A 27,378-nucleotide genomic window follows, 5' to 3' on the forward strand; every position below is an offset into this window, starting at 1 on the left:
GAGGATGGCTGCAACTAAAGAGACCTCAGGGAACCCAGTGTGAGCCAGAGCGCAGCCCTCCACAGACCCTCCCCTCACTGCTGCTGTACTGCAGACATCCTACCTGACCTGCCCAGCTCCCATCCTGCAGACTGGACACCATCACCACCACAGGAGCAGGACAATATCCGGAGTCTAAGTGGAACTTAACCTGAACAACGCCTGAAAGTCATCATTTTCCCCTCTGATTCTCTCTTTCGCTCACGTTCACCTTACCCTGTCCTGAACACTGTACTGAGCGGAGTATATTGGAGACCTGAGCCTGCAGCACTGTATCGTGAGTATGTGCAGGATCAAGTTAAAGATACAGGTTATGGGTTTCAGTCAATGGTGGACTTTTGCACCTCTGTGTTGGTGTGCAGATGTTCATGTGAGTTTCTACCTGAACACAAGATGAATCTCTCTCTCTCTCTCTCTCTCTCAGAGGAGGAGAACAGGTGGGGATGTCCCCCTCTCTGTACTGGTTCTTGCTGCTCTGTAGACTCCACAGTCTCTGGGCTCAAGATCACTATAGCCCATATGACAAAAGAATCGTGGACAGGAGAGGCAAGAACAAACTACTGACAACCAACGTCATACCCAAGAATGGCCAATGTAAGAGTAAAAAAAAAAGTGCTTATTAGTTTGAAAGGAGAGACACAGAAAAGCTTTTCTGAGACACAGTGTTGGCTAGAATTGGCAGGATATCTTCACGTCAGAAGATACATAGGTAAAGCTTCCATCACTGAAAAAATGTGTGGCTACAAGAAAAACTTGCAATCATCTCATTTTAAAGAGTCTTTGGCAGAAGATGGGACCTACTTAAAAAATGATTATATCTCACAGGCAGGTTTAGAAACCCATCCATCTCAGTGGCAACTGTTCTGTTCCTTGAACAGAACAAGAGCTATGTATCCCCGGGCACATTCTCTCAGACATGTTTCTTTGAACATAAATGTGATTTATTCCCGGTTTATATTGGATCTGTGCCCTAGCTCCTTTAAAAATATTGTAGGTTAGGATGCCTCGCGTGAGTCGTGTCTACTAGAGCCTTTTATATATCAGACAGGAATCAAGAACATCAGTTCACAGTTCAAGTCATGGCGCCCCTCCAAGCTTCACTTCCACCTTGATCAATAAATCATATCAGACATTTTCTGGGTTCAATCTTCTCTCGGAGTCATTAAGGTTCAGTATCTCAGAACTTAACCTTCTGAGTTGTGGTCAGTTGCTGGCCAATGTTGGTCTTGAGCTGGATGTGAGAAAGTACCTAGTTTGACCAGGTCTGATCTCCTGTTTTGAAATGGTAGTGACCCCATCTCTGTGAACCATGTAATGTAGCTAGCTAATGTTGTACCCGGTACGTACATGATGACTGAACGGATGAATGAACCTTCTTTGGTGTTAGCGGTGGACATGAGAAAGTACCCAGTTTTAACCATATCGGAACTCCTGCTTTGAAATGGGATTGACCCCAGCTCTGCCCTCTGCCAACTAAAGACTGACAAATTAGCAGTACCTCTTGTGTAACGTGCACGGTACATGGTAAATCAATAATTGGTTAATCCTTTTTTCATGTTCTTAGCCCTTTTGAACGAGGGCTGTGGCCTGGAGCTGGCCTTCCTGGTGGACAGCTCGGAGAGCGCCAAGGACAACCACGCCCAGGAGAAGATGTTCGCCACAGATGTGGTTGAACGCCTGCAGGGGGTCAAGCTCCAGACGGGCCGGGCTCTAAGCTCGCGAGCCGCCCTCCTGCAGTTCAGCAGCCATGTGATCATCGAGCAGACCTTTAAGCAGTGGAGGGGGGTGGCTAACTTCAAGGCTCGCATCGCGCCCATCAGATACATCGGCCACGGCACCTACACCACCTATGCCATCACCAACCTGACCAAGATCTACATGGAGGAGTCAGAGCCAGGGAGTGTCAGGGTGGCCATACTGCTGACGGACGGCATCCCCCACCCCAGGAACCCAGACATCTTCTCCGCCGTGGCCGACGCCAAAAACCAGGGCGTGAAGTTCTTCATGGTGGGCATCACGCCCGCGGCCAATGACACCTCCAACGTGGCACAGCTTCGCCAGCTGGCCAGCTCCCCAGCCAATCGCTACCTACATAACCTTCAGGACAGGGACATCGTGGACAAGGTCATCAAAGAGATCGTAAGTGCAATGTCATCACGTTTCATCATCTGGTTCAGGTTGTGGTTTGTTGAGATGTAAATTCAGTCCACATTTTTTAGGTGTCTAGAGAAGAAGTCTCTGTAGTTTTCTGCATGTGTCTCCTGGCTGTATAACTTCTGAAGGTAGAGCATTTTAAATCTGTGTGGACTCCTCCCTCTTGGGAATTAGCATCCACCATCAGAAGGACAAATCAGGCTTTGTCAAAACCAGGCCATAGTTTGCTCATCACTCTTTGGATATTACCATGTTTACAACAAGCTGGGCCTTGACAGTGTGTTGAGAAGAAATGGATGCAAATATATTTGGATTACACAATATTATGTAGGCTTCCTCATGTCAAGACTCGCATGCTTTTCTTTGCCGGTTGGAAAGGGCTCATGTATATTTAGTGTTTAAGCATTCAGTTTAGGACTGAGAATAATTGATATACTTTTTGGGGGCGTCCTGTGTGGTTTCAACTCACTGCACCTGCTAAGTTGTTGTCATAGTTCCTGGTGATTTGGCCCCCTCTGTCATCACAGACAGTACCTTTATGATCATACTGTTATCGCTCTAGCATCTTGTTTAGTCTTCACTTGACATGGGGAAATGCAGACATCACTATTTTTGACTGTGTCCCCTGACTGGTGTTCCTGAGGCATTTTGTTGGAAACCATTCTGGTGTTTCAAACTTTTTTAACCACATTTTTAACTGAAACCTCAGTTGTAAGTATTAAGGAAGTATTAAGGGAAATTAACCCATTGATGTCTCTCCAAGAATTAGGGCATGAAACAGTACAGTAGGTCTAGAGACACAATATGAGTTCAGGACCTGTTTAACTATAAAATTAGTTCTATGTTAAAACTCTGTGGAAAACTGCTGTGTGCAGTAGGAAGGAAGCTCAGCAAGATCATGCATGGCTGAGTAGCTCCACGAGTCTCACGCACACCACTCGACTTCTAAACCAATTATTGACGCAGGTGTTAGACATAACATGATCAAGAAAATCTGGTCATCAAATCCACATTAACCAGCAGCACTTACATTAGCTACACGCTCTCCTGCTAGATCCTTATGGACTGGTTCGAGTTGCATTCGGGTACCCAATAGCACCCAGTCCACATAGAGGCTTTCATCCTGTTTCAGGCAGCATCTGTATGTCATAAGACTGTCTGTCCCATTAGCTTGTCTTTTATCTCTTGTATGCTTCTGTCACCGGCGGGCTCAGCTCCAATCCGCTCACAGTAAGAATAAACAGACCTTCTGTGGCGGCTTCAGGTGCTTCTCTGCAAGCGGAAATATACTTTGGCTGCTCTGAGACGTTATATTGACCATTGCATGTGGTTTGTGTTTGTTTCTGTGGAATTTCAACCATTCTCCCACCATAACGAATGTGGCTGGCTTTCATGTCCAGACAGAAAAAGCAATAACAAGTTTTGGGCAACAGGAGAATTTTTGTACCAGTTTTTGGGGGATTAGGCCTTCAGCTGACAGGATCAGGTGCTGGAGGTTGTAGTAGACTTGTACAGTGAGATGGAGGCAGAGGTTGAGATGGACTAAGAACTAGTCAAACTAGTCCCACAGGTGAGTTTAGAGAGCCCTGGGAAAACTTAGCACTCCAGCCTAAACTTTCCTGAAATGAGCAACTTTAAACAGGTTAAATGCCCAACCCCATATCACTGGGATAATCCAAAATGCACCTAAACAGGTATTTCCGCAATCAACATTTAAATAACCAGTCTACAAACAATCCGCGTTGGTGTAGCCTACACATCGGTGATGCAATGTAACTTTAAACTCTAAGAAACGTTGTTAAATGTTAAAGCTAGGCTACTCGTGTTTAATCTTCTGTATAACAATATGAGAGATGTCTAGCAGTAGGGATTTGATTGAAATCGCAAGCAACATGAATAAACATAAGCAAACATTAGCAATCCGTTTGTGGCCAAAACTAGGGAAAGGAACCACTGGGCAAAAACTGGTTGTATCAAAGTTGTTTCCACATCATTTCAACAGTACAATTCAATGTGATGACGTTGAATTAGCATGGAAAACTGATTGGATTTTTTAAAAGTCATCAACGTGAGGGAAATGTATTTTTTACACCCAACTTTTAACCTAAATCCAATGACATTTCTTTGTTGATTTAACATTGAATTCACACTAGTTGACATCTGTCACATAGTATTAATGATTGGAGACAGGTGAAGGAATTCGTAATAGGGGGGGTTTAATACTCCACCCAAAAGACAACATGCCATGAAAAGGTACGGGGACGAAGCCCAAAACAAACACGTATATAAAACACTGGGATGTAACCCAAACAAAAGAGCAAGGTAAAACCTCTAATAAATACACGGGACAAGACCCGTAATAACAATACACATAACAATACCCGTAATAACAAGTGCACAACAATACACGGGACGAGACCCATAATAACAAGTACACAATACACGCAGCACGAAAGCCAAAACTACAAAGCACAGGTACTCACAAGACCAATGGACAGGGGAACAATAACCCACAAGACAATGGTGAACAGAGTGCACATATATACAATCACTAATCAGGGGGGAGTTGGAATCAGGTGTGCGTAATGAGACAGTTCAGTGACGCCTAGAGGCCGGTGACGTAGACCTGCACAGAATGAGCAGCAGTACCGGGGGAATCCGTGACAATCTCAACCAAACTTAAATCAAAACTAGACGTATGTCTGTGCCATGTGGGTAGAGGAATGTCCTGACTTTGTTCAACAATCACTTTCTCGCCATGAGATATGTGTAGAATAAATATGAAGTGGACTAAATTTTGACCAATGATTTGTTTTTCTCATTTCACAGACAGAGTTGGCTGATGAGGGGGTAAGTCCCAGTTATCTAGACCTACTAATCTTGATATACTGCAGCCTTTTCACACATTAGTCAATGAACTCTCCTCTTTAGGAGTCTGAACTCCTGTCTGACCCCCTATGTTGTGTCTCTGTGGTTGAAGTGTCCTCTGGACCTGAAGTGTGCGTGTGACAAGGGAGAGAGGGGACCCATTGGCCTCCAGGTAAGTGTCTGAACATGACCAACATCACCCTCAAGCTCCCCTCCACATCAATACATTGAGATCACAGCCCCCTTTGAACTGAACATCCTGTAATGGACGATTACTTCCAATTTGATGGACTGTACAGTACCAACACACGAAGCCTGCCTTGGTGCTTACACGTGAGATAATTGAGGGGCTTTGGTAGGCTTTAGTGATTTGTGTGGTTAGAGGCGATTCATATCTGCTTCCCTGAAGCAGTGAAAGTGTAGCAAATGCTTAACATTCCTACTTCACTTTATGATCAGCAAACTGGTACAGATATTGGCTTGGGAAAATCTTCAGAATTCTGCTGTTGTAGGTTACATAAAAATGTACGTTTCCAGGATATCTAATAAGGATGCATTCGTATTTTTGGAGACAATGGCAGTCACGATATCCTCACCAGTAAATAGGTAATTGTAGTCGTTTCACCTAACTGACAATTACTACTGTAGACTGTTCCCTTGGTGACCAGACATTGTAGAGTATCATAATCTAGAGGGTCAAAACCAGGAAGCCCCACTGGATGTACTTTGATGTACTTTAGGATTAGGGCCTGTACACAGTAATCGCCGCTATTATCCTTCAACAGCCCAAAAGAGCAGTTTCTCAAACCAGAAGCAGCTGCCACACACTGATCAGATGCTGTTGAGGAGTACACACACACACACCACAAATGAGATGTTTCTCTCCATACCGTGCTGATGTGATTTCCCTTCCCTCCACAGGGCAAGAAGGGGAATTCTGGAGATGATGGGAACCCAGGTGTTAAAGGATCGAAGGTATTGGTGATTTGCTTTACCTGTGTGTGTCTTCTTTCAATATGCCTGTCATTCTGTTTTCAAAACCTTAATTCTCTTTTTCTTGCAGGGTGAGAGCGGGCTCAGTGGACTTCCTGGTCGAGATGGGGAAGAGGTCAGTACAGAGGGCAAACCCAAAACACCTGCTGTTATATTATTAGATGAATGTACACAGCTATTGACACAGACTTCAACAACTCAGCATTGCTAACTATAAAAGATTCTGTTTTGCGGTCTGTGACAATGTTTAGATCACTGTCTCCTCGCTAATCAAGATTGTGTTGTTTCTACTCAGGGCAAGCCGGGCTACAAAGGAGAGCAGGTAGAGTATGAATCTCCAGATCAATATCCCTCTGGGTGTCCTAGTATTTGGTAAATATGACACAATGTAATTACCTCATTTTCCTTGTAGGGGGAGAGAGGAGAATGTGGCACGCCTGGAATCAAAGGAGACAGGGTACAGTGTCTTTTTCTTTTGTTTTTGTCATCAAATGTTTTTTATTTAGTCAAATTAAGTTACAACTCCCCTGCCCCCATCCCAATCGCACCCCTACCAAGGACCTAAGGCAGGGGTGTCAAACATATGGCATGCGGGCTGGATCCAGCCCGCGACGGGGTCCAATCCCACCCTTGGGTGGTTTGAGTAATTAAAAAAAATATATTAAACAGTGAACTAAATGAGTTTGACACCCCTGACCTAAGGGACCATTGTGTCAAACTGCAGTGTATTTTTGTTTAATGGTATTTTATGTGTTTAGATTTAGTGTCAGTACATACCAGTCTGTTTATACTTTAGCCAACCTTTTGTGTTGCTGGCTAGTTTTTGTTTGTCTGGGCTATGATGTTGCACTGATGAATGCAGACAGTGTGAAACCCATACTACTATGTGTTGACTGTGCCTCCTATGTTTGTTTGTCATGTTTTTACATGAACTGACTGACCCCTTCCTTCTCCAGGGGCCTGAGGGGCCAGTTGGCACCAGGGGAAACAGAGGGCTACAGGTAAGCCTCTGTTCTAGAATCCTTTGTGTCGGCCATCTTTGTTAAGACTGTCACAAGCAATGGTTAGTCACTGACAGACCCAGTTTACTATCTAAGTAAAAAATGTCCTTCAAGCTGTCCTCTAAGTTTAAAACGCAATTGTGTTTCTATACCTGTCCATTTGTAGACTACTTTATTCTGTTTTCTCACAGGGGTTAGCTGGTCCAAATGGCGATATCGGGCCTGAGGGTCTCATGGGGAAAAAAGTGAGTTTTACTCAATAAAACCCAATACCTTTTCATTAACAGTGTCATTCACAGAAAGCCATTAGTTAGATGAACCACATCTGCCCATAGGATGGAAGAGAAAGCAACTACTTTGTAACTGACTGACTGACTGGTCTGTCTTACGTGCCAGAATTTCCCCCACTCCTTAGTTTCAACCCATTGATCAAAGGTGACCTTCTATCTCAAATCCATACGGAAAACTAGATCATAGTTTATTGGCTGGACAACATCAGTTCTGTCTGGGTGTATGGAATCTGGTTTGGATCAGATTTGACACCAAGTCCAGACCGAGACCAGAAGATCACCACCATAATGAAAGTGTTTCTGTGTTCATATTTCAGAACAACATATGGATTCTTTAGACAATTCAGAATAGTGGAAAAATGCATGCTGAGGAAAAATAGAGCCACTCTACAACTTATTACAGTGGGGAAAAATATGCCTTCTATAACTTCAAAGATGGGCTAAGGATTTATAAAATAATTATTATAATTATATAATTATAATATTATTTTCAATGATGTTCTGATTTAATCTCTTCAGTTTTTGTTGGAAAGGAAAGGGTTAACACTGAAGTGAAAAGAAAACATCCAATAAGGAATTTTATTTTGCTGGTCTCTGGGGAGATCAATCTAGCTAACCAAGTCAGCCATTGGCTAGGCCATCAGAAGCGAGATAGAAGGCATCTGCCATTCAACTGTATTTTGGCAACATTTTGGAATGACAGTGGAATCAACCAATCACATTTTGACTTAATGTGTGGGACCGTTTTTTTCAAAAGCTTCTGGAAACTTCTGCCTTCTCGAAGGCCAAGAGGTCACTCTGCGATAGCGAGCTGTAGTTTTCCCATGGTCTAGCTAGCTTTTGTTGTAGGCTAGTTTGCAGCAGCAGGTGTTAACGAAGAGGATGTTGTTGCTAATTTGTTAGCTTCCCCCTTTTCAACAAGAAGTTATGTTTCAAGTTATCATCATCTGGTGAGTGGAATTGTTTTTTTATTGCAGTTAGCAATCTCTTTGAAAATAACTTGTGTGTATGAAACATTGTTGCATTTTAACTTTAGTTTACCAGTTACTCTGTGTGCTAAATGTTTTTGCAATGGGAAGTAATTTTGATTGGGAAATGCTTAATGGTTGTGTTTTTGTATGCTTATGATTGGGACCCACTGGTTTATTATGTCTGAGTTAATGGACTGCTTATCCTTTAACATCATGCTGTGTGTGACTGCTGTCTTTACATCGGCCCTATGCAGTGGTGTAGTGGTGCCTGGAGAAGCGGGTATACTAAGTTCCTGAACAGTGGGAAGGAAAGGCACCCTGTGTGAAAAATCCTATGTTTTTTAATGAGTTTTCCTATAGGTTTTTCAGATTTTCACTCTCAACATCACATAATTTCTTTGTATAGAAGAAATATTAAGATGCTATGTTCTAAGTCCACAACAATGGCCCTGGCCAGTAGAGGTGGGTGGGAAAAATCACTGAGCAAGCCAAGCCAGTAAAAAAAGCCAAATTACAACCTATGTTGTGATAATTGCGTTGTTTGCTCTATAACCCATTCATTCATGCGCCACCAAGATATACAATAAGGTTGTGACAACAAAAAAGACAAGTCACACAGTGGTGGCATAAATTCAGCTGCACACATACGTTTGTTTCATCACAAAACCGGAGAGCAACATCTGTCCAGTGAAGTCCACTAAGCTAATATTACATACAAACAGTTATATCACCTGCAGCATGGTCAAGCAAGTTAATGTTTGGACAGTTTACTAAACAGCTAGTGATTTAGAACCACAGAGTTACCGCAGGTCAGCACAAAGACCACAGGAGCGCTGCCGCCGCTATTCCAGCACCATTTACACTTAAACATTTAAACACCATCAGATCAACAAGCCTATATATGCTTAGTTTATTAATATACTGAAAACAAATGTAAAGATACCAAAAGCAATTTAGTCCAATCAATGTTGCTAAATATCATGTGGCTGTCCCTGGTTCTGATTTGTGTGTGTTTGCGTGCATTTTATTTTTTTTGCACTCACACTTGTTGAATACATTTTTACATTTTAGTCATTTAGCAGACGCTCTTATCCAGAGCAACTTACAGTAGTGAATGCATACATTTCATACATTTTTTTTGTTCTTTTTTTTTGTACTGGCCCCCCATGGGAATCAAACCCACAACCCTGGCGTTGCACACACCATGCTGGCATTGCAAACACCATGCTCTACCAACTGAGCCACAGGGAATACCCATGCCACCCTCCTCTCTTTCATGTTGGCAAAACGGTCTATGGCTCTGTCATACAGTACATTTTTAGCTTTTGCTGTCATATGCTACCTAGCTAAAATATTTGCTAGCCTGACCTCCTTGCATGGGCAACAATGAACCAGCTAAGTTTTCTAGCTAGCTAGTTAATGTGAGCCTACTAGGCTACATCTAATCTACATATTGAACTTCAATCATCTCAGGCCTGTGAAACAACATATTAATTTATGGTTAGATCAGAATCACCGTCATAATCATTGGCCTGTGCAGACAATTCATTCAAAACCACAAGTCCTAATCCCCATCTTCATCCATGGCTTGCCAAAGGGCCGATTTAGAAATCTAGCTTCTGCAGGACATCAACATAGGCCAACCAGAAACAGACATGTTTTTCTGAAAATGACTATTGCAAAGGAAGTGATTTGATTGGTCTGAAGCCAAATCCAAACTGGCCTCCTTTGGGAGTACAAACGCTTGCTGGCATCAATCAAATGGTACGGCGGCAACATGTAACACTCTTTCGGTCCAGACAGAATCAGGTACATGAGCTACACATACTGAGACGGAGGGGCACTGTTTCCCTCGCTTGGATGATTTCTCCAGTGAGACTCAACCACTTGTGAATTGACTGAAAATTATGAAAATACAGAGAGAGATGAAAGACACATGATTTTTATCATTTAAATGTTTATATTTGTCAAATATTTAGGGAAGCCTGGCTTCCCTTGGCAAACATGATTACATACCACCTGGCCTTACATACCACCGTTTCCAGCTACAATAGTCATTTACAACATTAACAATGTCTATACTGTATTTCTGATCAATTTGATGTTATTTATTTAATGGACAATTTTTTTAGCTTTTCTTTAAAAACAAGGACATTTCTAAGTGACCCCAAACTTTTGAACGGTAGTATGTGTATATTTATATATATATATATATATATTTATAATTTATAATTTTTTTTAACTACACTACTTTGGTACGCTCAGTGGGGATTAAGAAGTGAGTAAACGCAATGCCCACTGGAAAAAAAGTGGGTATACGGCTTTTACAGTACCTGCATATACCCTCCACTACACCACTGGCCCTTCGTGTTTTACAAAAAATCCACTCTCCTACATGAGTGGGCAGGTATTACGGTTGCTGTCCTTTCAGAATCACCAACCCGTCACACACTGGCCCGGGTCCAATAGGTTTGCGACTGTGCAAACATGTCTATAATAGATATAAAGGCTATTAAGATATGAATGTCTCAAGAAAGGACTGTATGTATCTGGCTCGTTGAAGTGGTTTTATGGCTGACTGAATGGAAGCTGATAATTCACCGTTTTTTTTTTTACTCTGAGTCAAGCCCGAGTTCACATGTATCCAACACCGAGACAAGACCGAGATACTTAACATGTGGTCTCGAGACCTCGGTATCGAGTACTACACTGGTATCAGTCCCACTGAGTAGACTGACTAGCTCTGGTCCAGGGTGTTCCGTGCGGCTTGCCGATGCTGAGCCTTCAGCAAGCCGCACGTCACGCCCTGGACCAGAGCTACAGAAAGACATATTCAAGTGTGGCCCAAAAGCAGATGGCAGACGATTGACCAAGTGTGCGTGCATTAATGTTTTGAACGGATACATTACTTGCTAAGTATCATCAGTCATTGCACGAACGCCACAGACCCTTTGAGGGATTTGTAATCATGTTATTATCTTGTCAGTTTGTTTTTCAAACTTCTCTCAAGAAACACTCCTGCCAAGTCTGACATATGCCCACACTCAGTCAGACAGTCAAAGGCTTAATTGTTTTGAAAGAATGTTTATGTTGATTGTTTGACTGTCATCCAAGATCAAATGAATGGCAGACTAATGTCTGACATTTAGCTTCGCACGACATGTTGGAAAGAGAACAGAAAAAAATGTGCGGTATGTGGACTATCCGTCTTCTCGCACTGCTATTAGAATGCCATACATAATTATTGGAACAGTGAAGCATGGTTTCTTCTTTTGGCTCTATACTCCAAAAGTTTGGATTTGAAATCAAACAATGATTATGAAGTTGAAGTGCAGACTGTCAGCTTTAAATTTAGGGTATTTTCACCCATATTGGGTGAACCGTTTCGAAATGACGGCACTTTAAGTACATAGTCCCCCCCATTTCACTTATGTGTATTAAAGTAGTAAAATGTTAAGTATATGGTCCCATATTCATAGCACACAATGACTACATCAAGCTTGTAACTCTACACATTTGTTGAATGCATTTGCTCTCTGTTTTGGTTGTGTTTCAGATTATTTTGAGCCCCCAAAAAATGAATGCTAAATAATCTATTGTGTAATTTTGGAGTCACTTTTATTGTAATTAAGAATAGAATATGTTTCTAAACACTTATACATTAATACGGATGCTACCATGATTGCGGATCATCCTGAGTGAATCATCAATAATGATGAGTGAGAATGACGCACAAATATCCTACCCCCAAGACATGCTAACCTCTCACCATAACAATAACAGGGAAGGTTAGCATTTTATATCATACCCCCAAGACATGCTAACCTCTCACCATAACAATAACAGGGAAGGTTCGCATTTTATATCATACCACCAAGACATGCTAACCTCTCACCATAACAATAACAGGGAAGGTTAGCATTTTTGGGGGGTATGATATTTGTGTGTCTAACTTTCTCATGGGGGGACTATGTACAAAAAAGTGCTGTAAATTCTAAACAATTCACCCGATATGGATGAAAATACCTTCAAATTAAAGTTGACAGTCTGCACTTTAACCTCAGTCATTGTTTGATTTCAAATCCAAACTTTTGGAGCATAGAGCCATAAGAGAAAAAAATTATTCATTGTCCCAATAATTACTGAGGGCACTGTGTTTGAATAATGGCTTTTAACAATAGTGATTTGACTATGAGGGAATTCCCCAGGAGTTTCAGAACACCTAGTGCTAGCCTGAACCACCAGTAGAATTTGATTGATGGAAGATGTGAGGGGAAAAAAGTTAAGGTTTGAGGTCAGTGTGTGTGTGTGTGTGTGTATTGGTTTATGTGGTGAGGTAATGGCTGGGTTAGTCATGGAGATGGTGTGAGGTTAGAGATAAGAGGAATTCAAAGGAAATTATGTCACCTCATTCAAAGAGTTCTGCTCTTGTTGGCCCATGGTGGAGGAGAAGGAGGGAGAGACACAGAGTTATGAATTGTTGTTGTGCCAAACACTTTTCGATATGAATTTCCTGTATACTGAAGTGTGTGTGTGTGTGTCTGTTCCTGCATGGTTACTTGTGTGTGTTTTATAGGGTGAGCGGGGACTTTCTGGGCCACCTGGAATCCAAGGAGAAACTGGGATTGGACTTCCTGGACCCAAGGTATCACTCCATCACCCCATTGTTTGAAAAATGAGGTAATTACATTTTCCCCCAACCACCTGTTGTATCTCACCTCGCGGGTGTTCCACTCTCTCTGCAGGGTGATGTGGGGTTCCAGGGGCGACTGGGGCCTCCAGGACCACCTGGCTTAGGGGAACCTGGACTACCGGTGAGTTAGCACGACCACAATGTACGCATATTTGACCGCAACGTACGCATGCATTTATGAATACTCTTAAATGACTCAGTGAAATGGGTGTTGTGTATGGAGTGTATGGAGTCTATGGTTATTCAAGTCTGTTCACCATTGGTTGATTTTGTTTGTGTTTCACAGGGGCCTCAAGGGCCACAGGGCATCCAAGGAGAGAAGGGTCCTATAGGAGAAGGCTTCGCCGGGCCAAAGGTATGACTGAGCGTCTGCAGAGATGTGTCCCGGTCTGGGCTCCAGATCTGTGGCTGTAAAACCAGCAACATCACATGGATGATGGTTGCAGGAGAAGACACAGCGCCGTAAAAGTCCATTTGAACTACACCTCTATTTGGTATCACAGTGTCCACACAATGGATCTATCGATCAGTGATTTCGTCTTCTTGTTCTACTACGGAGTAACTTCCAGCATGCAGGTAGGCGAAGTTCAGAGTTCAAATGGACGTCAGGTGAACCCATACAGCCCCTGGGCTGGGAAACACCCAGAAGCTATCCAGAATCCCTGTAGAACATGAAAGGAGTGAGTCATTCAACTGAGACCAGAAGGAAGGAATGACACCATCTGCTTTTCACTGGGTTGCTCAGGCACACATGGGCTACATCTGCCCAAACCAGACCCCTCTCTTTCTCCCTGCTCCAACATATCCTCTGAACTCAAGTGTTACCAGGATACGGCTACGCTATTTGAATTGCAGTGAGTGTTTTGCCTTTAAAGATATTATCTTATACTGTAGCCTACGCCCTTGTTGCGACTTGTAAAAGAATGGTTGTAAATGCAACAATGCAAACATGCCATTCCTTTAGAGAGAGAGCTGTGTTACGGTAATGACCGTTTTATATAGATATATATATTGCCTACTTCGCGACAAGGAAAACATTATTCTTCTAGTGGCAGGTGAGGTAACACAGATCAACAATTGTTTTGATCATTCCTGAATGGTCTGGGTAAACAACGCATGATTACGTTTTGGGAACGCACCTAAGTAGCATCGTGCCAAATGTAATCTCTGTTTGGCGAAGTTGCAACTTCGACTCATAATAGTCTAGTCAACTGACTGAAGAGACACATCCTTGTATTGCAATATTTCATTGAAACCTCAGTCCACACAAAGATCCTATCATTAGAGATATTTATCTGGTAGTTTACACCGGAGAGAGTGACGGTGTGAGTTTCCACCAGTCATCTAGAAGCGTCTACCGTTAGAGATGGCCTCAAGGCTTTTACTTTCCTGCATTGAGGCTGACCCCAGACACACGGCTCTGGTTATGAGCAGCAGCGCTCTGTTGCTAGTCACAAGTTCTGACAAGTTCCAGATTCACGAGAGCTGAAAAGATTTTTACTGCTACCCTTGTCATCAACACCTGCCGGGGTGAAGAAATTGAGGATTATGGGGGATTAATGCGTGCATTATATCTAAGCTCCGTTGCAGGTATGTTGCTGGTTTGTCCTTAGGTATTGCTAATGCTATAGCTGCAGAGTGTATTCTCCCCAGACCTGAGGTAACCTCTGAGGTAATGGACATGTTTTACACACATCTCTCTCTCACTCTCTCTGCTTCAAATTTGATTATTGTATAAAGCCCTTCACAACGTTTATTTATTTTAGTCTTCTATCATTTCAAGTCGGAGCCTGACTCCTGCAGTAATTAAGTACAAAGAACATTCAACGACATTCAGGTGGTCGCTGTGGTTTCCATCTCCACCAGTGCTGATCTACTCACGCTCGGTGCCAAAGCCCTTCTCTGGAAAAATGAGAGTAACACTAAACATGTCCTCCAGCATCTCAATATCTGTCAGAACCCGCCTCGACCGTGTGGTCTCCCTGGAACGTTCCTTGGAGGTCCAGAGTGGATGCATGCAAGGCTGGGAAGATATCTGAAGAAGTTTCCAGAACCCCTTTCACGTTCCTGTTTAGACTTCCTGTCTCTCACGCAGGAACAGACACAGTAAACGGACGTCTGTTGTCACCTTGCGAACCCATCCTCGGCGTGGGACATAGATAGACGTAAACACAAATTACAACGGAATGCTTGAACCTTTTGCCAAGACGGAAGGAAAAACTCACCTTAACGTTTTCATAACGCTCCATTGTTCTTATCAGCCTTGTGGTTGTTGGTTAGCGGGATCATGATTGTTTTCCCATGAAGGAATAACTGTCTGTGTTGCTGTTATCTTTCTTAGGGCAGATTCCTAATCTGAAATCTAAATCTCTCATTGACATCAGTAGATGAAAGTCTGAGTTATGGGCACAGATCTCAAATTGGGATTCTGCCTTCACTGTATGGCTGGTGTGAGTTTATCTCTCTCTGGTGAGAGAGAGAGTGAGAGAGACTGAAGAGTTGAAGAGAATTGTAAAAAGCTGTGCTTGTCCCTCCACAGGGGGACCGGGGCCTGGAGGGGCCGAGGGGGCCCAGAGGACAGCCCGGCGCTGGAATCAAAGGAGACAAGGTACAGTGTAGACTGTAAAACTAAATCTGGGTGAATGGCCTTCACACAAACACGCAGTGTACCTCAGGAACACATAAAGAGCCTTGGTTAAGGAGTCGGCAGAAGCACTGGTGTCTAGGTCTCATTCAGACTGAGGTTAGATATGAGGCCCCTATTGAATCTGTGTGGTGATGAATCACACAGGGGTCAAGGCCTGGATGCTGTGCTGTGAGAAAGTTCATGGGTGAAGTAAAGGCTGATTTAAAGGGTGCATCTCAATTGTCTAAAGCGGCCTCCTCCCCTCGTCTCTTTGTTTTCATTGTAACTGGTTTTAAAGGTCTGGACAGGTGGACGGAAAGCCCTGGTTCAGAAGGGTTCCTGTCTTTTGCTTTCACCTAGTCTGTGTTTTCAGATAAAGGGGAGGAGACAAGGAGATTAAGCTACTTAACACTATTGAGATGCAGCCTCATTCTACCTGAACAACGTGTGTACTGTCAGAAATAGAATCACGGTCCCACACTGATTATGTGATATGAATTGATGATGTTTATAAATTGGGTGGTTCGAGCCCTCAATGCTGATTGACTGACAGCCGTGATATATCAGACCATATACCACGGGTATGACAAAACAGTTATTTTTGTTGCTGTAATTATGTTGGTAAACAGTTTATAATAGAAATAAGGCACCTCGGGGGTTTGTGATATATGGCCAATATACCATGGCTAAGGGCTGTGTCCAGGCACTCCGCGTTGCGTCGTGCAAAGAACAGTCCTTAGCCGTGGTATATTGGCCATATACAACACCCCATTGGGCCTTATTGCTTAATTATACCATTATGAATGAAGCAAACACCGATAGAATTCCGGTAGCTGATGATCATTCTCACAGATTTAAACGTTAATTGACCTTAAAATGGTGTTTGTTCTTGGCCTGATTAGTCTTGGCAAGTTTAGCCTTGTGGTGAAATTCATCCTTGGGATATTGGCAGTGCTTTCATCATATAATGAGGGCAATCCTTCAGCAAGAATGCAGTTAGCTAACATTCTGTGTTTACGCCATGTAACTTTATAACAGCTCTGTTGACACTATAAAGTGAGTCAAGCTGGCATTTTATAGATTATAGATGAGACATGCATGTATTACTGGGTCATTGGATCTGGAGTTGGTTTACTTTATTGCCTATCCAAATAGTCAATTGCGTGAACATTCTCAATATTTAATAGCAAGGTGACTAGCAGGAGGATTTTTAGCACAGTATTTGTGTTATGTTGACTACTTTCCCTTCATTTAACAGTTAATGAAAGGGTGAATATCCAAACCAATATATATGTATGTATATGTACTTTTTGTATATTTATTTCATTTACTTTTCCTGTAACGCATCCACAAGCTTGTGTTGGTGTAATTATAGCTATGATGCCAACAACGACTCTCTTTGTGACCCTTAGGGTGGCTTTGGCCCTCCAGGTTTTCCAGGGCCTATCGGCCTGCCAGGGCTGGGCATTCAGGGGGAGAAGGTACGTAGGCCCACCTATTCATTATTACAGGTTTCACCAAGTATCACCCATACATAGTTTATGGATTACTGTCCTAATGTGACTACCTTGTGCTTCCTGTCCTACCAGGGTATAGAAGGGCCTCGGGGGCCACCAGGGGGCAGGGGTCCACAAGGAGATGGATATCCAGGGCCCAAGGTTTGTGTTTGAATGCTTCTTCCTTGACTTTACTTTTGGATCAATTGTGGTTATGGCATGTTTAGGCAATCGCTAATGACTGTGTATGGGTGCTCCTCTCATCCACAGGGTGACCAGGGCTTACCAGGGGAGCTTGGTTCAACAGGAGAGAGAGGGGCTGGCGAACCTGGGGCTAAGGTGAGTCCTCCTCCCATGGAAACGCAATGTGTAGTTTGTCCTCGGTGTGGTGTTACATTTGGATATGTAGTCAATGCGATGTGAGACAGACAACCAGCGATCTCTCTTCAGGGTGAGCCAGGAGCGTCAGGATTGGCTGGTTTTCCTGGCCTCCCAGGAGAGGATGGGGCCCCAGGACAGAAGGTATTTCATCTTCCGCCATCTCTCCGGCACCATAGGTTGATACTGTACCTCTTTGAATTTGACCATTGGATTCATATTCTTTGCTTGTGTGCCTGTTTGTGTTTGTCTATATAGGGTGAACCAGGTGTTGGTGGTCTGAGGGGGCCAGAGGGAGCTGCGGGGATTGGTACTCAGGGTGAGAAGGTAAGAAGATTCCCAGGTTTTCTCCTCACATCGCTGCTTCAAGATTTTCATCTTCATTAATCTGGACAGCTGTGGTATTCTGAGGTTGTTTTTTTGTGCTGTTTCTTTGATGAATGATGTCTCTCCTCATAGGGAGACCAGGGCCAGAGGGGCATTCGGGGCTTGGGTGGGCCTCCTGGAATCGCTGGGCCCTCTGGGGCAAAGGTGAGGACATAGTCCTCATTTATCATCAGTCAACACTCTGTACTGTAGTGTAATGTGGTCACACTGCGATCTTTGACTTCTAACCTCTGACCTCTTCTAGGGGGAGCCTGGGACACCAGGTCGACTGGGTATGCCAGGACTTCCAGGGCGGGGCATCATAGGACCTAAGGTAACAGCCCTCTGTCCCAAAATGCCTACAATTCACCATGTAGATGAGGTTTTTGCCATATCATAACCATGTTATAACTGTCTCTTAACCATATTATAACTCTGTCTCAGGGCGATCTTGGCCCACCTGGTCCATCTGGACCATTAGGGGAGACAGGCTACGGGCTGCCTGGTCCTAAGGTGAGACACATTATGCCACACTACTAGAATAATAGGGAATAATTCATAGGATTTACTTATTTATCGGAATAATCAGCGTAGTTCATTGATGTACTGATATTTATTGACTTGAATCTTGATGTACTTTTATTGAATCACATAAACTTTTAGGGTGATCGTGGAGGTCCTGGTCCGTCTGGTCCATTTGGGCCCAAAGGCGATGGTTATCCTGGCCCTACGGTGAGCAACACTGCTGCTTATTCATGTGTTGCTAATGCATGAGTTGTACCAGTGTTGACCCCAGTGTTTACCTGTGGTTTGTAGGGAACTCCTGGTCTACCGGGGCTTCCTGGTGAACCAGGCCTGGAGGGGCTGGGCATCCCTGGACCAAAGGTAAAGATATGGTTCCGTGCGAGGGTGTCAGATCTGGGTTATTTTGGATAGTGACAACAGCCCTGGGTGAACAGAAGACCTCAATTAGCAGAAGACATCATGATATCTGTGTGTTTTCTCCCGCCTAGGGTGATATTGGCTTCAGGGGCTTGCCAGGTTTAGCAGGCCCCCCCGGCGAGGGGCTACAAGGTCTACCGGTATGTATTGTAGTCTGACATGAAGAAGCTAACCTGCTAAACAGTTGGCAAAGAATCGATCCCAGCTCTGATTCAAAACCGATTTAGCCTTGTTCAGCGCCATCATAAACCCACTGAGTCATGGTGATCGATACTAGTATTACCTCATGCTGGCAGACTCCACATTTCAGATCCACCTTGTACGTGTGAACACCTATCCCCAGGGACCTTGTATTCAAAGGCTGCCATAATCAGCGTTTCATTCTTACAGGACATATATCATTTTCACACACTTCCAAGAACATGTGATTATATCCCAACATAAGGGTCTAATGAGAACCATTGGGGCCAGGGTGCCTATAACCAACACAATACCCAGAGCCTGCAGTCTAGCTTATAATATTACATCCAGCTTTCTCTTCAGGCTTTTCATCTCCTATAGCCCCAGAAGCCCTAGGGAGCGGGCAGACCTGAGGGTTGAGGTAGCCCTGTCCGTCACATCAGTAGGTCTGGTCTCCTACAGTAAGCTTGCTTATATGTGTCAGACTATGAACAGTAAAGCCAGAGACACTCAAGCTGTGAAGTTACCTGCTCGTGAAACGGCTGCCCTGTGAAATCAGGTTACTTTTTAAGTCTAGGTTTGTTAAGTGAAAAGTGAAGGGTTTGTCCCTTGGCTTAGCTTATTTTGCATGACTAGCTAGGTTTGACACAATAGTGCAGTGTGGTTGGGCTGCGTTGTGTTGTGCTGACACTTTTTAATTGCTATTGTACATATGGTTATAACTTCTGCTAATTTCTAGGGTGGCATTGGACGACAGGGCCCACCAGGGCCAACGGGGCCCCCTGGGCAGGGTATTCAGGGCCCGAAGGTAGGTCTAGTAATTCGAACTAAGCAAGCAAATAAAAATTTTCTTGTTTCTTTAAAATGTTGAGTTGAGCATGACAAATCTTCTCTGTATTTTGTGGACCCTTTCAGGGCGAGGCAGGGTCTCAGGGCGTGACGGGCCCTCGGGGGCCACCAGGGGAAGGATTCCCAGGGGCCAAGGTGACGACAGACACAGTGGTTTGAAGCATATGGCAGTGTATTTGAACTTTTGTGACCTTTGACCCTGTGTTATCTGGCTCTATGACAGGGTGACCGTGGCTCTGGAGGGGAGAGGGGCCTGAAGGGGGTCAAAGGTGATTTGGGTGACCCTGGAGTTCCTGGCCAATCAGTGAGTCGTGTCATGGGTCGCTTTTATAATCAGGGCGAGTCATTTGATAACAGGGATACATGCTGTAATAAACAATTAACTGCAATCAGAGTAGAAACTGATCAGACCAATGTTTTACTGCTTCCTTTTAGGGCAGACCAGGATTCAAAGGCGACATGGGCCTCACAGTAAGTTGTCAGTCTTTAGCCGTCTTTTGAGTTCACATTAGTCTTTTTTATTCCATTTAGTCACCATGTCAATCCGGATTTTGACCCACAGAGAGAAGACATCATTAAAATGATCAAGGAGATTTGTGGTAAATAAAACATTTATTTGTTGTGCTTGTGTAGTATAATTTAACATTGATTTCAACATTTGTTGAGAGTGCATTGGAAAACATCCTTTCTACGTCCGAATCGTATATCTCTGCGTTGTTTCCAGGTTGCGGAATCAAATGCAAGGAGCGGCCCATGGAGCTGGTGTTCGTCATTGACAGCTCGGAGAGCGTTGGGCCGGAGAACTTTGAGATCATCAAGGACTTTGTGGCGGCCCTGGTGGACCGCGTGACGGTGGGCCGCAACGCCACCCGCATCGGCCTGGTCCTCTACAGCCTGGAGGTCAAGCTAGAGTTCAACCTGGCGCGCTACATGACCAAGCAGGATGTCAAACAGGCCATACGAAATATCCCTTATATAGGTGAGGGCACCCACACAGGCACCGCCATCCGCAAGGCCACCCAGGATGCCTTCTACAGCTCTCGCAAGGGGGTCAGTAAAGTGGCTATAGTTATTACTGACGGACAGACGGATAAGCGGGAGTCGGTGAAGCTGGATATTGCGGTGCGGGAGGCGCATGCAGCCAACATCGAGATGTACGCATTGGGGATCGTGAATACGTCGGACCCTACGCAGTCCGAGTTCCTGAGGGAGCTCAACCTGATCGCGTCAGACCCTGATAGTGAACACATGTACCTCATTGATGACTTCAACACGCTGCCAGGTAAGGCAAAATGCCAAGTTGGTGTTACATTCAGTTGGTTTTGGTTTATCGTGTTGGTGATTCCTCACGAAACCCAAACAAAAAAGACCATGATTTTTGGGATTATCACTCAATATAGTCCATAGAATAGTCCTTTGCAGGAAGGATTGTTGACATATATTTGACATTTCTATCTAAAAGCATAAATGAGAAATATTTGACATTTTGGCCTTACCCCGGCCTCCTTTAAGACACCATAGTGTTTCATCTGTAGGTGGTGTCAAATGACGCTTTAGGTTATTACAATGTTAGCTGAATGTTGAATGGCCCTGGTATATTTGTCCTCTAGAGTTGTTCCTGGTCAGCTGACATAGTGAAGAAAAACTCCTGCCCCTACGTTAGCAGCAGGTCTACTGTTATTATACGGTGTAATCTGTAAATATACCTAATGTACCAAGTTAACTGCATTAAGTTCAAGTCTCCAAGGCTAATACCGGTACAATGCGATTCATCGCCTGTTCCCAGTCATCACAACATCCTGTTACTCTGTCGCTCTCTCTCAGCTCTGGAGTCCAAGCTCGTCAGCAAGTTCTGTGAAGACGAGAACGGTGATCTGATATACAACCGTGTCACCAATGGATATAGGAACGGGAAGAACGGGAACTATGGCAATGGGAACTATGGCAATGGCTATGGGACCACCAACCAGGAGGACTTCAACAATGGGAGGCGAACAGTCACCACTACCGGCACTCAAAGTCAGGGTGGCAGGGTAGACCTAACACAGCCTATCAACCTTGGCACCGCCACAGTACAGGTCTTTACAGCACATTAACAGACATTTAGCAGAGGCACTAGCCAGAAAACAACCTACTGTCAATGTATAGTTGACCTGACTTGCATGCTCCATTGAACTAATGAAAACACTGTCTCCTCTTAGTCTACTGTACATTATCTCACTATAGTAACACTGTCTCCTCTTAGTCTACTGTACATTATCTCACTATAGTAACACTGTCTCCTCTTAGTCTACTGTACATTATCTCACTATAGTAACACTGTCTCCTCTTAGTCTACTGTATATTATCTCACTATAGTAACACTGTCTCCTCTTAGCCTACTGTACATTATCCCCTGTGCGGCGGGACGGACATCCAGCGAAAAATCCTATCGCCATTAGCATAACAAAATTTAATATATATTTTTTTCAACAGCGCTACAATTTACTAAATTACTATTCGAAAACGTTTTTAAAATGTAATATTGTCATTCTAAGATTTATAGATGAATATCTCTTGAAAGCACCTGTAATGCCAGATTTAAAAATAACTTTACTGGGTAATCACACTTTGCGATAAAAGGGGATGCGATACTCAGAACAATAGGCTAGCAATACAGGTCAGCGCCATCTTGGAACAATCGCATATCAAATCTAGTCTTGTATACTATTGTCAATAATCCCTTACCTTTGATTATCTTCATCCTTAGGCACTTCCAGGAATCCCAGGTCCACAACAAATGTATTTTAGTTAGAAAAAGTTCATCCTTTATGTTCCATTAGCTTGTTGTTGTTAGCGCGTTCTGAAGGCTGCACCAAAAGTTCCGATGTGCGCGGGGCTACTCTTTCAACAAAATGCATTTTTTTCTTATTTAGGTTCGTTCAAACATGTCAAACGTTGTATAACATAAATCTTTAGGGCCTTTTTCAACCAGAGCTCCAATAAGATTCAAGGGGGACGATTGCATTGTCTTTATAAACGTTTCGAAATGGGAGGGTAGCCAGGGGCGCCGGCGTCATAATGGTGATGGCCCTCTCCGTGTGACCACGTTCCACAGCGTGTCATTCTGTCAGTTTTCAGAGTAGGAGACTCAAATCACTTTGTAAAGACTGGGGACATCTAGTGGAAGCAATAGGAAGTGCTCAATGAACCATAGCTCACGGTGTGATTAATAGGCAACGTGATGAAGTTGAGTCCGCAATTCAGAATTCCACTTCCTGTTTCGATCTGTCTCGGGGTTTTGACTGCCATATGAGTTCTGTTATACTCACAGACACCATTCAAACAGTTTTAGAAACTTTAGGGTGTTTTCTATCCACAAGTATTAATTATATGCATATCCTAGCTTCTGAGTTTGAGTAGTAGGCCGTTTAAAATGGGCCCAATTTTTTTCAAAATGCGCTGTGGCGCCCCCTATCCTAGGCGACCGTCGAGGTTTAACTCACTATAGTAACAGTCTCGTCTTAGTCTACTGTACATTATCTCACTATAGTAACACTGTCTCCTCTTAGTCTACTGTACATTATCTCACTATAGTAACACTGTCTCCTCTTAGTCTACTGTACATTATCTCACTATAGTAACACTGTCTCCTCTTAGTCTACTGTACATTATCTCACTATAGTAACACTGGGCTTGTTACTTTGTTTCAGGCTTTAAATCTGTGTATTTGTGTTTTGTTACTAATTGACAATAGGATAAGGACTTTGTTGGTCCTCACATTTTTCCTTGTGTGTTTTCTATTCCTCCGGCTCCAGACAGGACAGCGTAAGGGAGGCCAGGATGGAGGTATTTACACCCCAGATTGGGGGACTGGTCGTGGGGACGTTCCCACGTTGAACCGCAACACGTCCTCCTCCTCCAGGGAATCCTCATCTTCAAATACAAGAGGGTCCTCTTCCTCATCATCATCAGGAACGTCATCAGGAACGTCATCTTCATCCTCAGGGTCCTCAGGCTCTGTCCAGTTAGTGCCTGCACCACGACCCAAACTTCCCAAAGGTATGTTGGACCCACTGCCAACAACAGCTGGGAGTTGTGCTATATCTATGTAGTCATGACAGTCTACCCTGTGGCTGTTCAGTAAACTAAAGGATTTATTCATATGAGCCGTTCAGATTACTACAACGCCTGTCGAAATCAATTACTGAATGATTCCAACTGAAATGGACCCTAATTTTGTTGATGCTTTAGCTATATCTGGCAATGAACAGAATCAGTATACTAGTGTGCCGTGGCCCCTACATCCTGATATACGTCTATTTATTTAGTGGGCCTTCACTAACAATCTTCTTTCTGTGTTCTGCCCGGTCAGAGTTTGTGCCTCTGGACCCTCGCTGTGCTCTGGTCCTAGACCAGGGCCCATGTCGGGATTACAAAATGCGCTGGTACTACGACAAGCAGGCCAATGCATGCGCCCAGTTCTGGTACGGAGCCTGTGAGGGGAACCAGAACCGCTTCAACACAGAGGAGGAGTGCAAGAGGACATGTGTGCAAGAACGAGCCGGTATTGTATAGCTCATCTTTCAATTATCTTTGGTTTCGGTTGAATATTTATCAAGTATGGGTTTTGTGTGAATGTTGTCATGTGGTTTCTTCACAACAGGCTGAGAAGACATCTGTCGTTGTCTCGCTCAATTCAGTCTTTAAACTGATGTTCCATGGCACCGTGTACTTCACAATGGAAGGAGGTCAAGTCATGACACTATGTTGTACCTATTGAATGCTCCTTTGACACTCCCTAGTTCCTCTCTCCTACCCTTGACCTAAAACTCTACGCACTTATTATAAATATTCCTAAACTAATTCCAGTGACTGATTTGAACTTTAATTTTACCGCCAATCTCTGTATAATGTTTCCTTAAAAACGGCTGCATTGGACCTTTATCTCAATATCAAATCATTTCTGGGTAACAATTAAGTACCTTACTGTGGTTCGGAACTCTCTTTCGTATTGGTCTATTAACTAATTTACCGCCTGGTGATGTCACCATGGAAGGCCAAAACTCCAACCGACCAAAACAGGCTGAAATTTCACAATTTCACAGTCATTTTTCATCCTTATAGTGTGGAAACATATATATAAAACACGTTTTTAACTGCACTGGGCCTTTAACTTAACCACTTTCATTCAAAATGAATGGATAGCTCATCATATAACATCATTTAAACACACAATTCAGTCAATCTCACTCAGGAATGTAGTCATGAAATAGTAGAAAATACCACTTGCCGTATTAGACACTGATTCACTGATTAATTAATACATACTTGCTTCCAGTGCCAAATCAGAATGGTCTGTAGATTTTTTTCGATATCATCAGTATGTATTGTATATATCTCACGTCATAAGTCTTTTATTCTGATCACTGATTTTATATTGCTAATGTAATTGTAATATCTGCTTTGTTCAAACTGAGGAATAACAACATTGGTGCCACGTGTTCCTGCAATAATGCTATTCATCCCGCTTGTGACCCAGTATTAACACGTTTACAGAAACTATGAGCAACTGATACTATATCCAAGAAGAACCAACCCTGTATCAACTCAGTATGCTGTCAACAAACCATGCTAGGAAATGACAGCGGTGCTCTACCATTCATGTCTAGGGATAGTTTTGTGCATTTGAATGTGTTGTTTTTTTTAACCAAGATTTTTATGAATAAAAATGTGATTTTGTTTTATGTTTGTCTGAATTTGCAATGTTTATCATACAAGTACATTATCGTACAGTTTTCTACATTATAGTTGTTGCCATTTATTTCACACTGGTTCACATGGATTATACTATAGTTGTATGGTGTCCTCTACTGGTGAAAAGTTGCCTTGCCTGATACACACCAGAAACGAGGGTTCATCAAGGGTTCTTTGGGAAAGGTGATGGTTCTATGTGGAACCATAATGACTCAAATAACCCTTTGAGCTCTTCAATGGTTCTTTACAGTTCACAAAAGGGTTCTTTGCTCTTTTTAGTGATAATTAAAATGTAGGTGCGCCGGCTCATTAGAATATCTCGGGGCGCGGTTTGCTCACAGCTCTTTCTGAGTGAGTGTGTCATTCCAGTTTATGAAATCTGTTCTGTTATGCTATTAAATATTGTATATGTCTATGGCCAGTGCAGTGTCTTGTGAAAGACTCACTAATGGCCTTGTGTCAATTGTGAACAGTTGACTGAATCCGTCAGTGGTTCTCAATTCTCTCCTCAGGGACCCCCAGCTGTTCCAGTGGTAGCTCACTTGATAATGCCTATAGAACTTGAACAATATAATATGTGCACATGTTGCAAATTCAATCAAGTTTGACAGGGATCACACTTACATTGTCAGAAGAAATGGTCATAGTTAAAACAACAATCTATTTGATTGAGAGACTAATGAGATGTCAACCATTTGTGGAACTTGTCCTAGTAATATGGATGGTGTCTGTCTACAAATGTATCATGCTACGAGAAAATGACTTTTTGTAGAGAGTAAATAAACGTCTGTGAATTTAACTAAACCACTTAATATTTTCATCAATACTAACAAGATGAATGTACTTTGAAAGTATTCTCTAAATCTCACTTTCTATGAACTTAGGAACCTCTTCCTGTAGCCACCGCAATCCATAGGTATCTATTTGTAATACTGGTGAGGTGACACTGCTGTCTGTGCACTACACTTTATTTATATTACGTGTGAGACACTCCACTCCTGTCCAAATGGTCTATCTTTAGTGTCCTCAACTACAGTGTCCACACTGCCACCCAACTCCAAACACTTTGACTTATAATCAAGCTAAGTTTACCTGCTATATATTGTATCTGTAGTCACCTGAGTCACAGTACAGTGTAATTCAGGACAAAGTGGCTGTTTTCGGGGCTTGAAGTTGAATGCCTCGCCCCCTGCCAGCAGTCCTATGACCCCCAGAACAATGAAGGGAAAATGAGGAGTGTTGATAGGTGGAGAGGCCAGCTGCTGCTGCTCAACCATCCTCAACATTTCTCAACCTTCCTCAGTAGAATCCAAGCCTTGTCAGTCTTAGGGCTAAATTCAAGCAAAATGACAGTACATTGTATTTTGCACAGTAGCATAGGGACATATTATCCAAGAATCCACTTTAAATTGTTTAATTGAGAGGCCTTACCGTAGCTTGTACGGCTGTTTGGAAATGAATGAATGGGAATGAACGAATGAAAGAACATGTAACATCCTTTGAAATGATTTAAAGCTACTGAGATACAGGGTAGAGCAACTGGTCAAAACAACCAATATTGGGATAATAACCATTAGCTTTGACAGCATTATCCCTCTTTAGCCACTACTAAACCAATGACAGTGTGGAGGCTGAATCATGGTAGTGGACTATAGCCCGGAACACCCCAGTTGCTTCTTTCAGTCTGTGACAGCTGTATGAGTCAGTCTCCGCATTCAGATTTGGCAGAGCTGAGATTCCTACCAACTGAGGCAGGCAGGCAGGCGGCTATATTTAGAGGGGATAGGATTAAATTG

The 27,378-nt window shown here is 43.2% G+C and overlaps 1 protein-coding gene across 3 annotated transcripts; it reads left to right on the forward strand.

Annotated features, from left to right (window-relative positions):
- Positions 1-25,572, forward strand: LOC106575308 (collagen alpha-1(XXVIII) chain). Of its 3 annotated transcripts, none has more exons than XM_014151765.2 (36): positions 1-320; positions 464-633; positions 1,604-2,178; positions 5,023-5,043; positions 5,174-5,233; positions 5,983-6,036; positions 6,125-6,169; positions 6,350-6,376; positions 6,467-6,511; positions 7,011-7,055; positions 7,247-7,300; positions 12,893-12,961; positions 13,062-13,130; positions 13,296-13,364; positions 15,549-15,617; positions 17,048-17,116; positions 17,225-17,293; positions 17,402-17,470; positions 17,582-17,653; positions 17,768-17,836; positions 17,969-18,040; positions 18,141-18,209; positions 18,320-18,388; positions 18,539-18,607; positions 18,692-18,760; positions 18,889-18,957; positions 19,737-19,805; positions 19,913-19,981; positions 20,070-20,150; positions 20,282-20,317; positions 20,409-20,445; positions 20,571-21,128; positions 21,671-21,924; positions 23,644-23,887; positions 24,201-24,392; positions 24,492-25,572. In XM_014151765.2, the coding sequence occupies exons 2-36, from the start codon at positions 483-485 to the stop codon at positions 24,494-24,496; spliced, it is 3,663 nt and encodes a 1,220-aa protein (XP_014007240.2). In that variant the 5' UTR covers positions 1-320; positions 464-482; the 3' UTR covers positions 24,497-25,572. The 3 variants fall into 3 exon arrangements, with proteins under 3 accessions (XP_014007240.2, XP_014007239.2, XP_014007241.2); XM_014151764.2 differs by having other exon boundaries at positions 1-316; XM_014151766.2 differs by lacking the exon at positions 464-633 and having other exon boundaries at positions 1-316.
- The last annotated feature ends 1,806 nt before the right edge of the window (positions 25,573-27,378 follow it).

The sequence above is a fragment of the Salmo salar genome, chromosome ssa17 (assembly GCF_905237065.1).
Source record: "Salmo salar chromosome ssa17, Ssal_v3.1, whole genome shotgun sequence".
Lineage (NCBI taxonomy): Eukaryota > Metazoa > Chordata > Actinopteri > Salmoniformes > Salmonidae > Salmo > Salmo salar.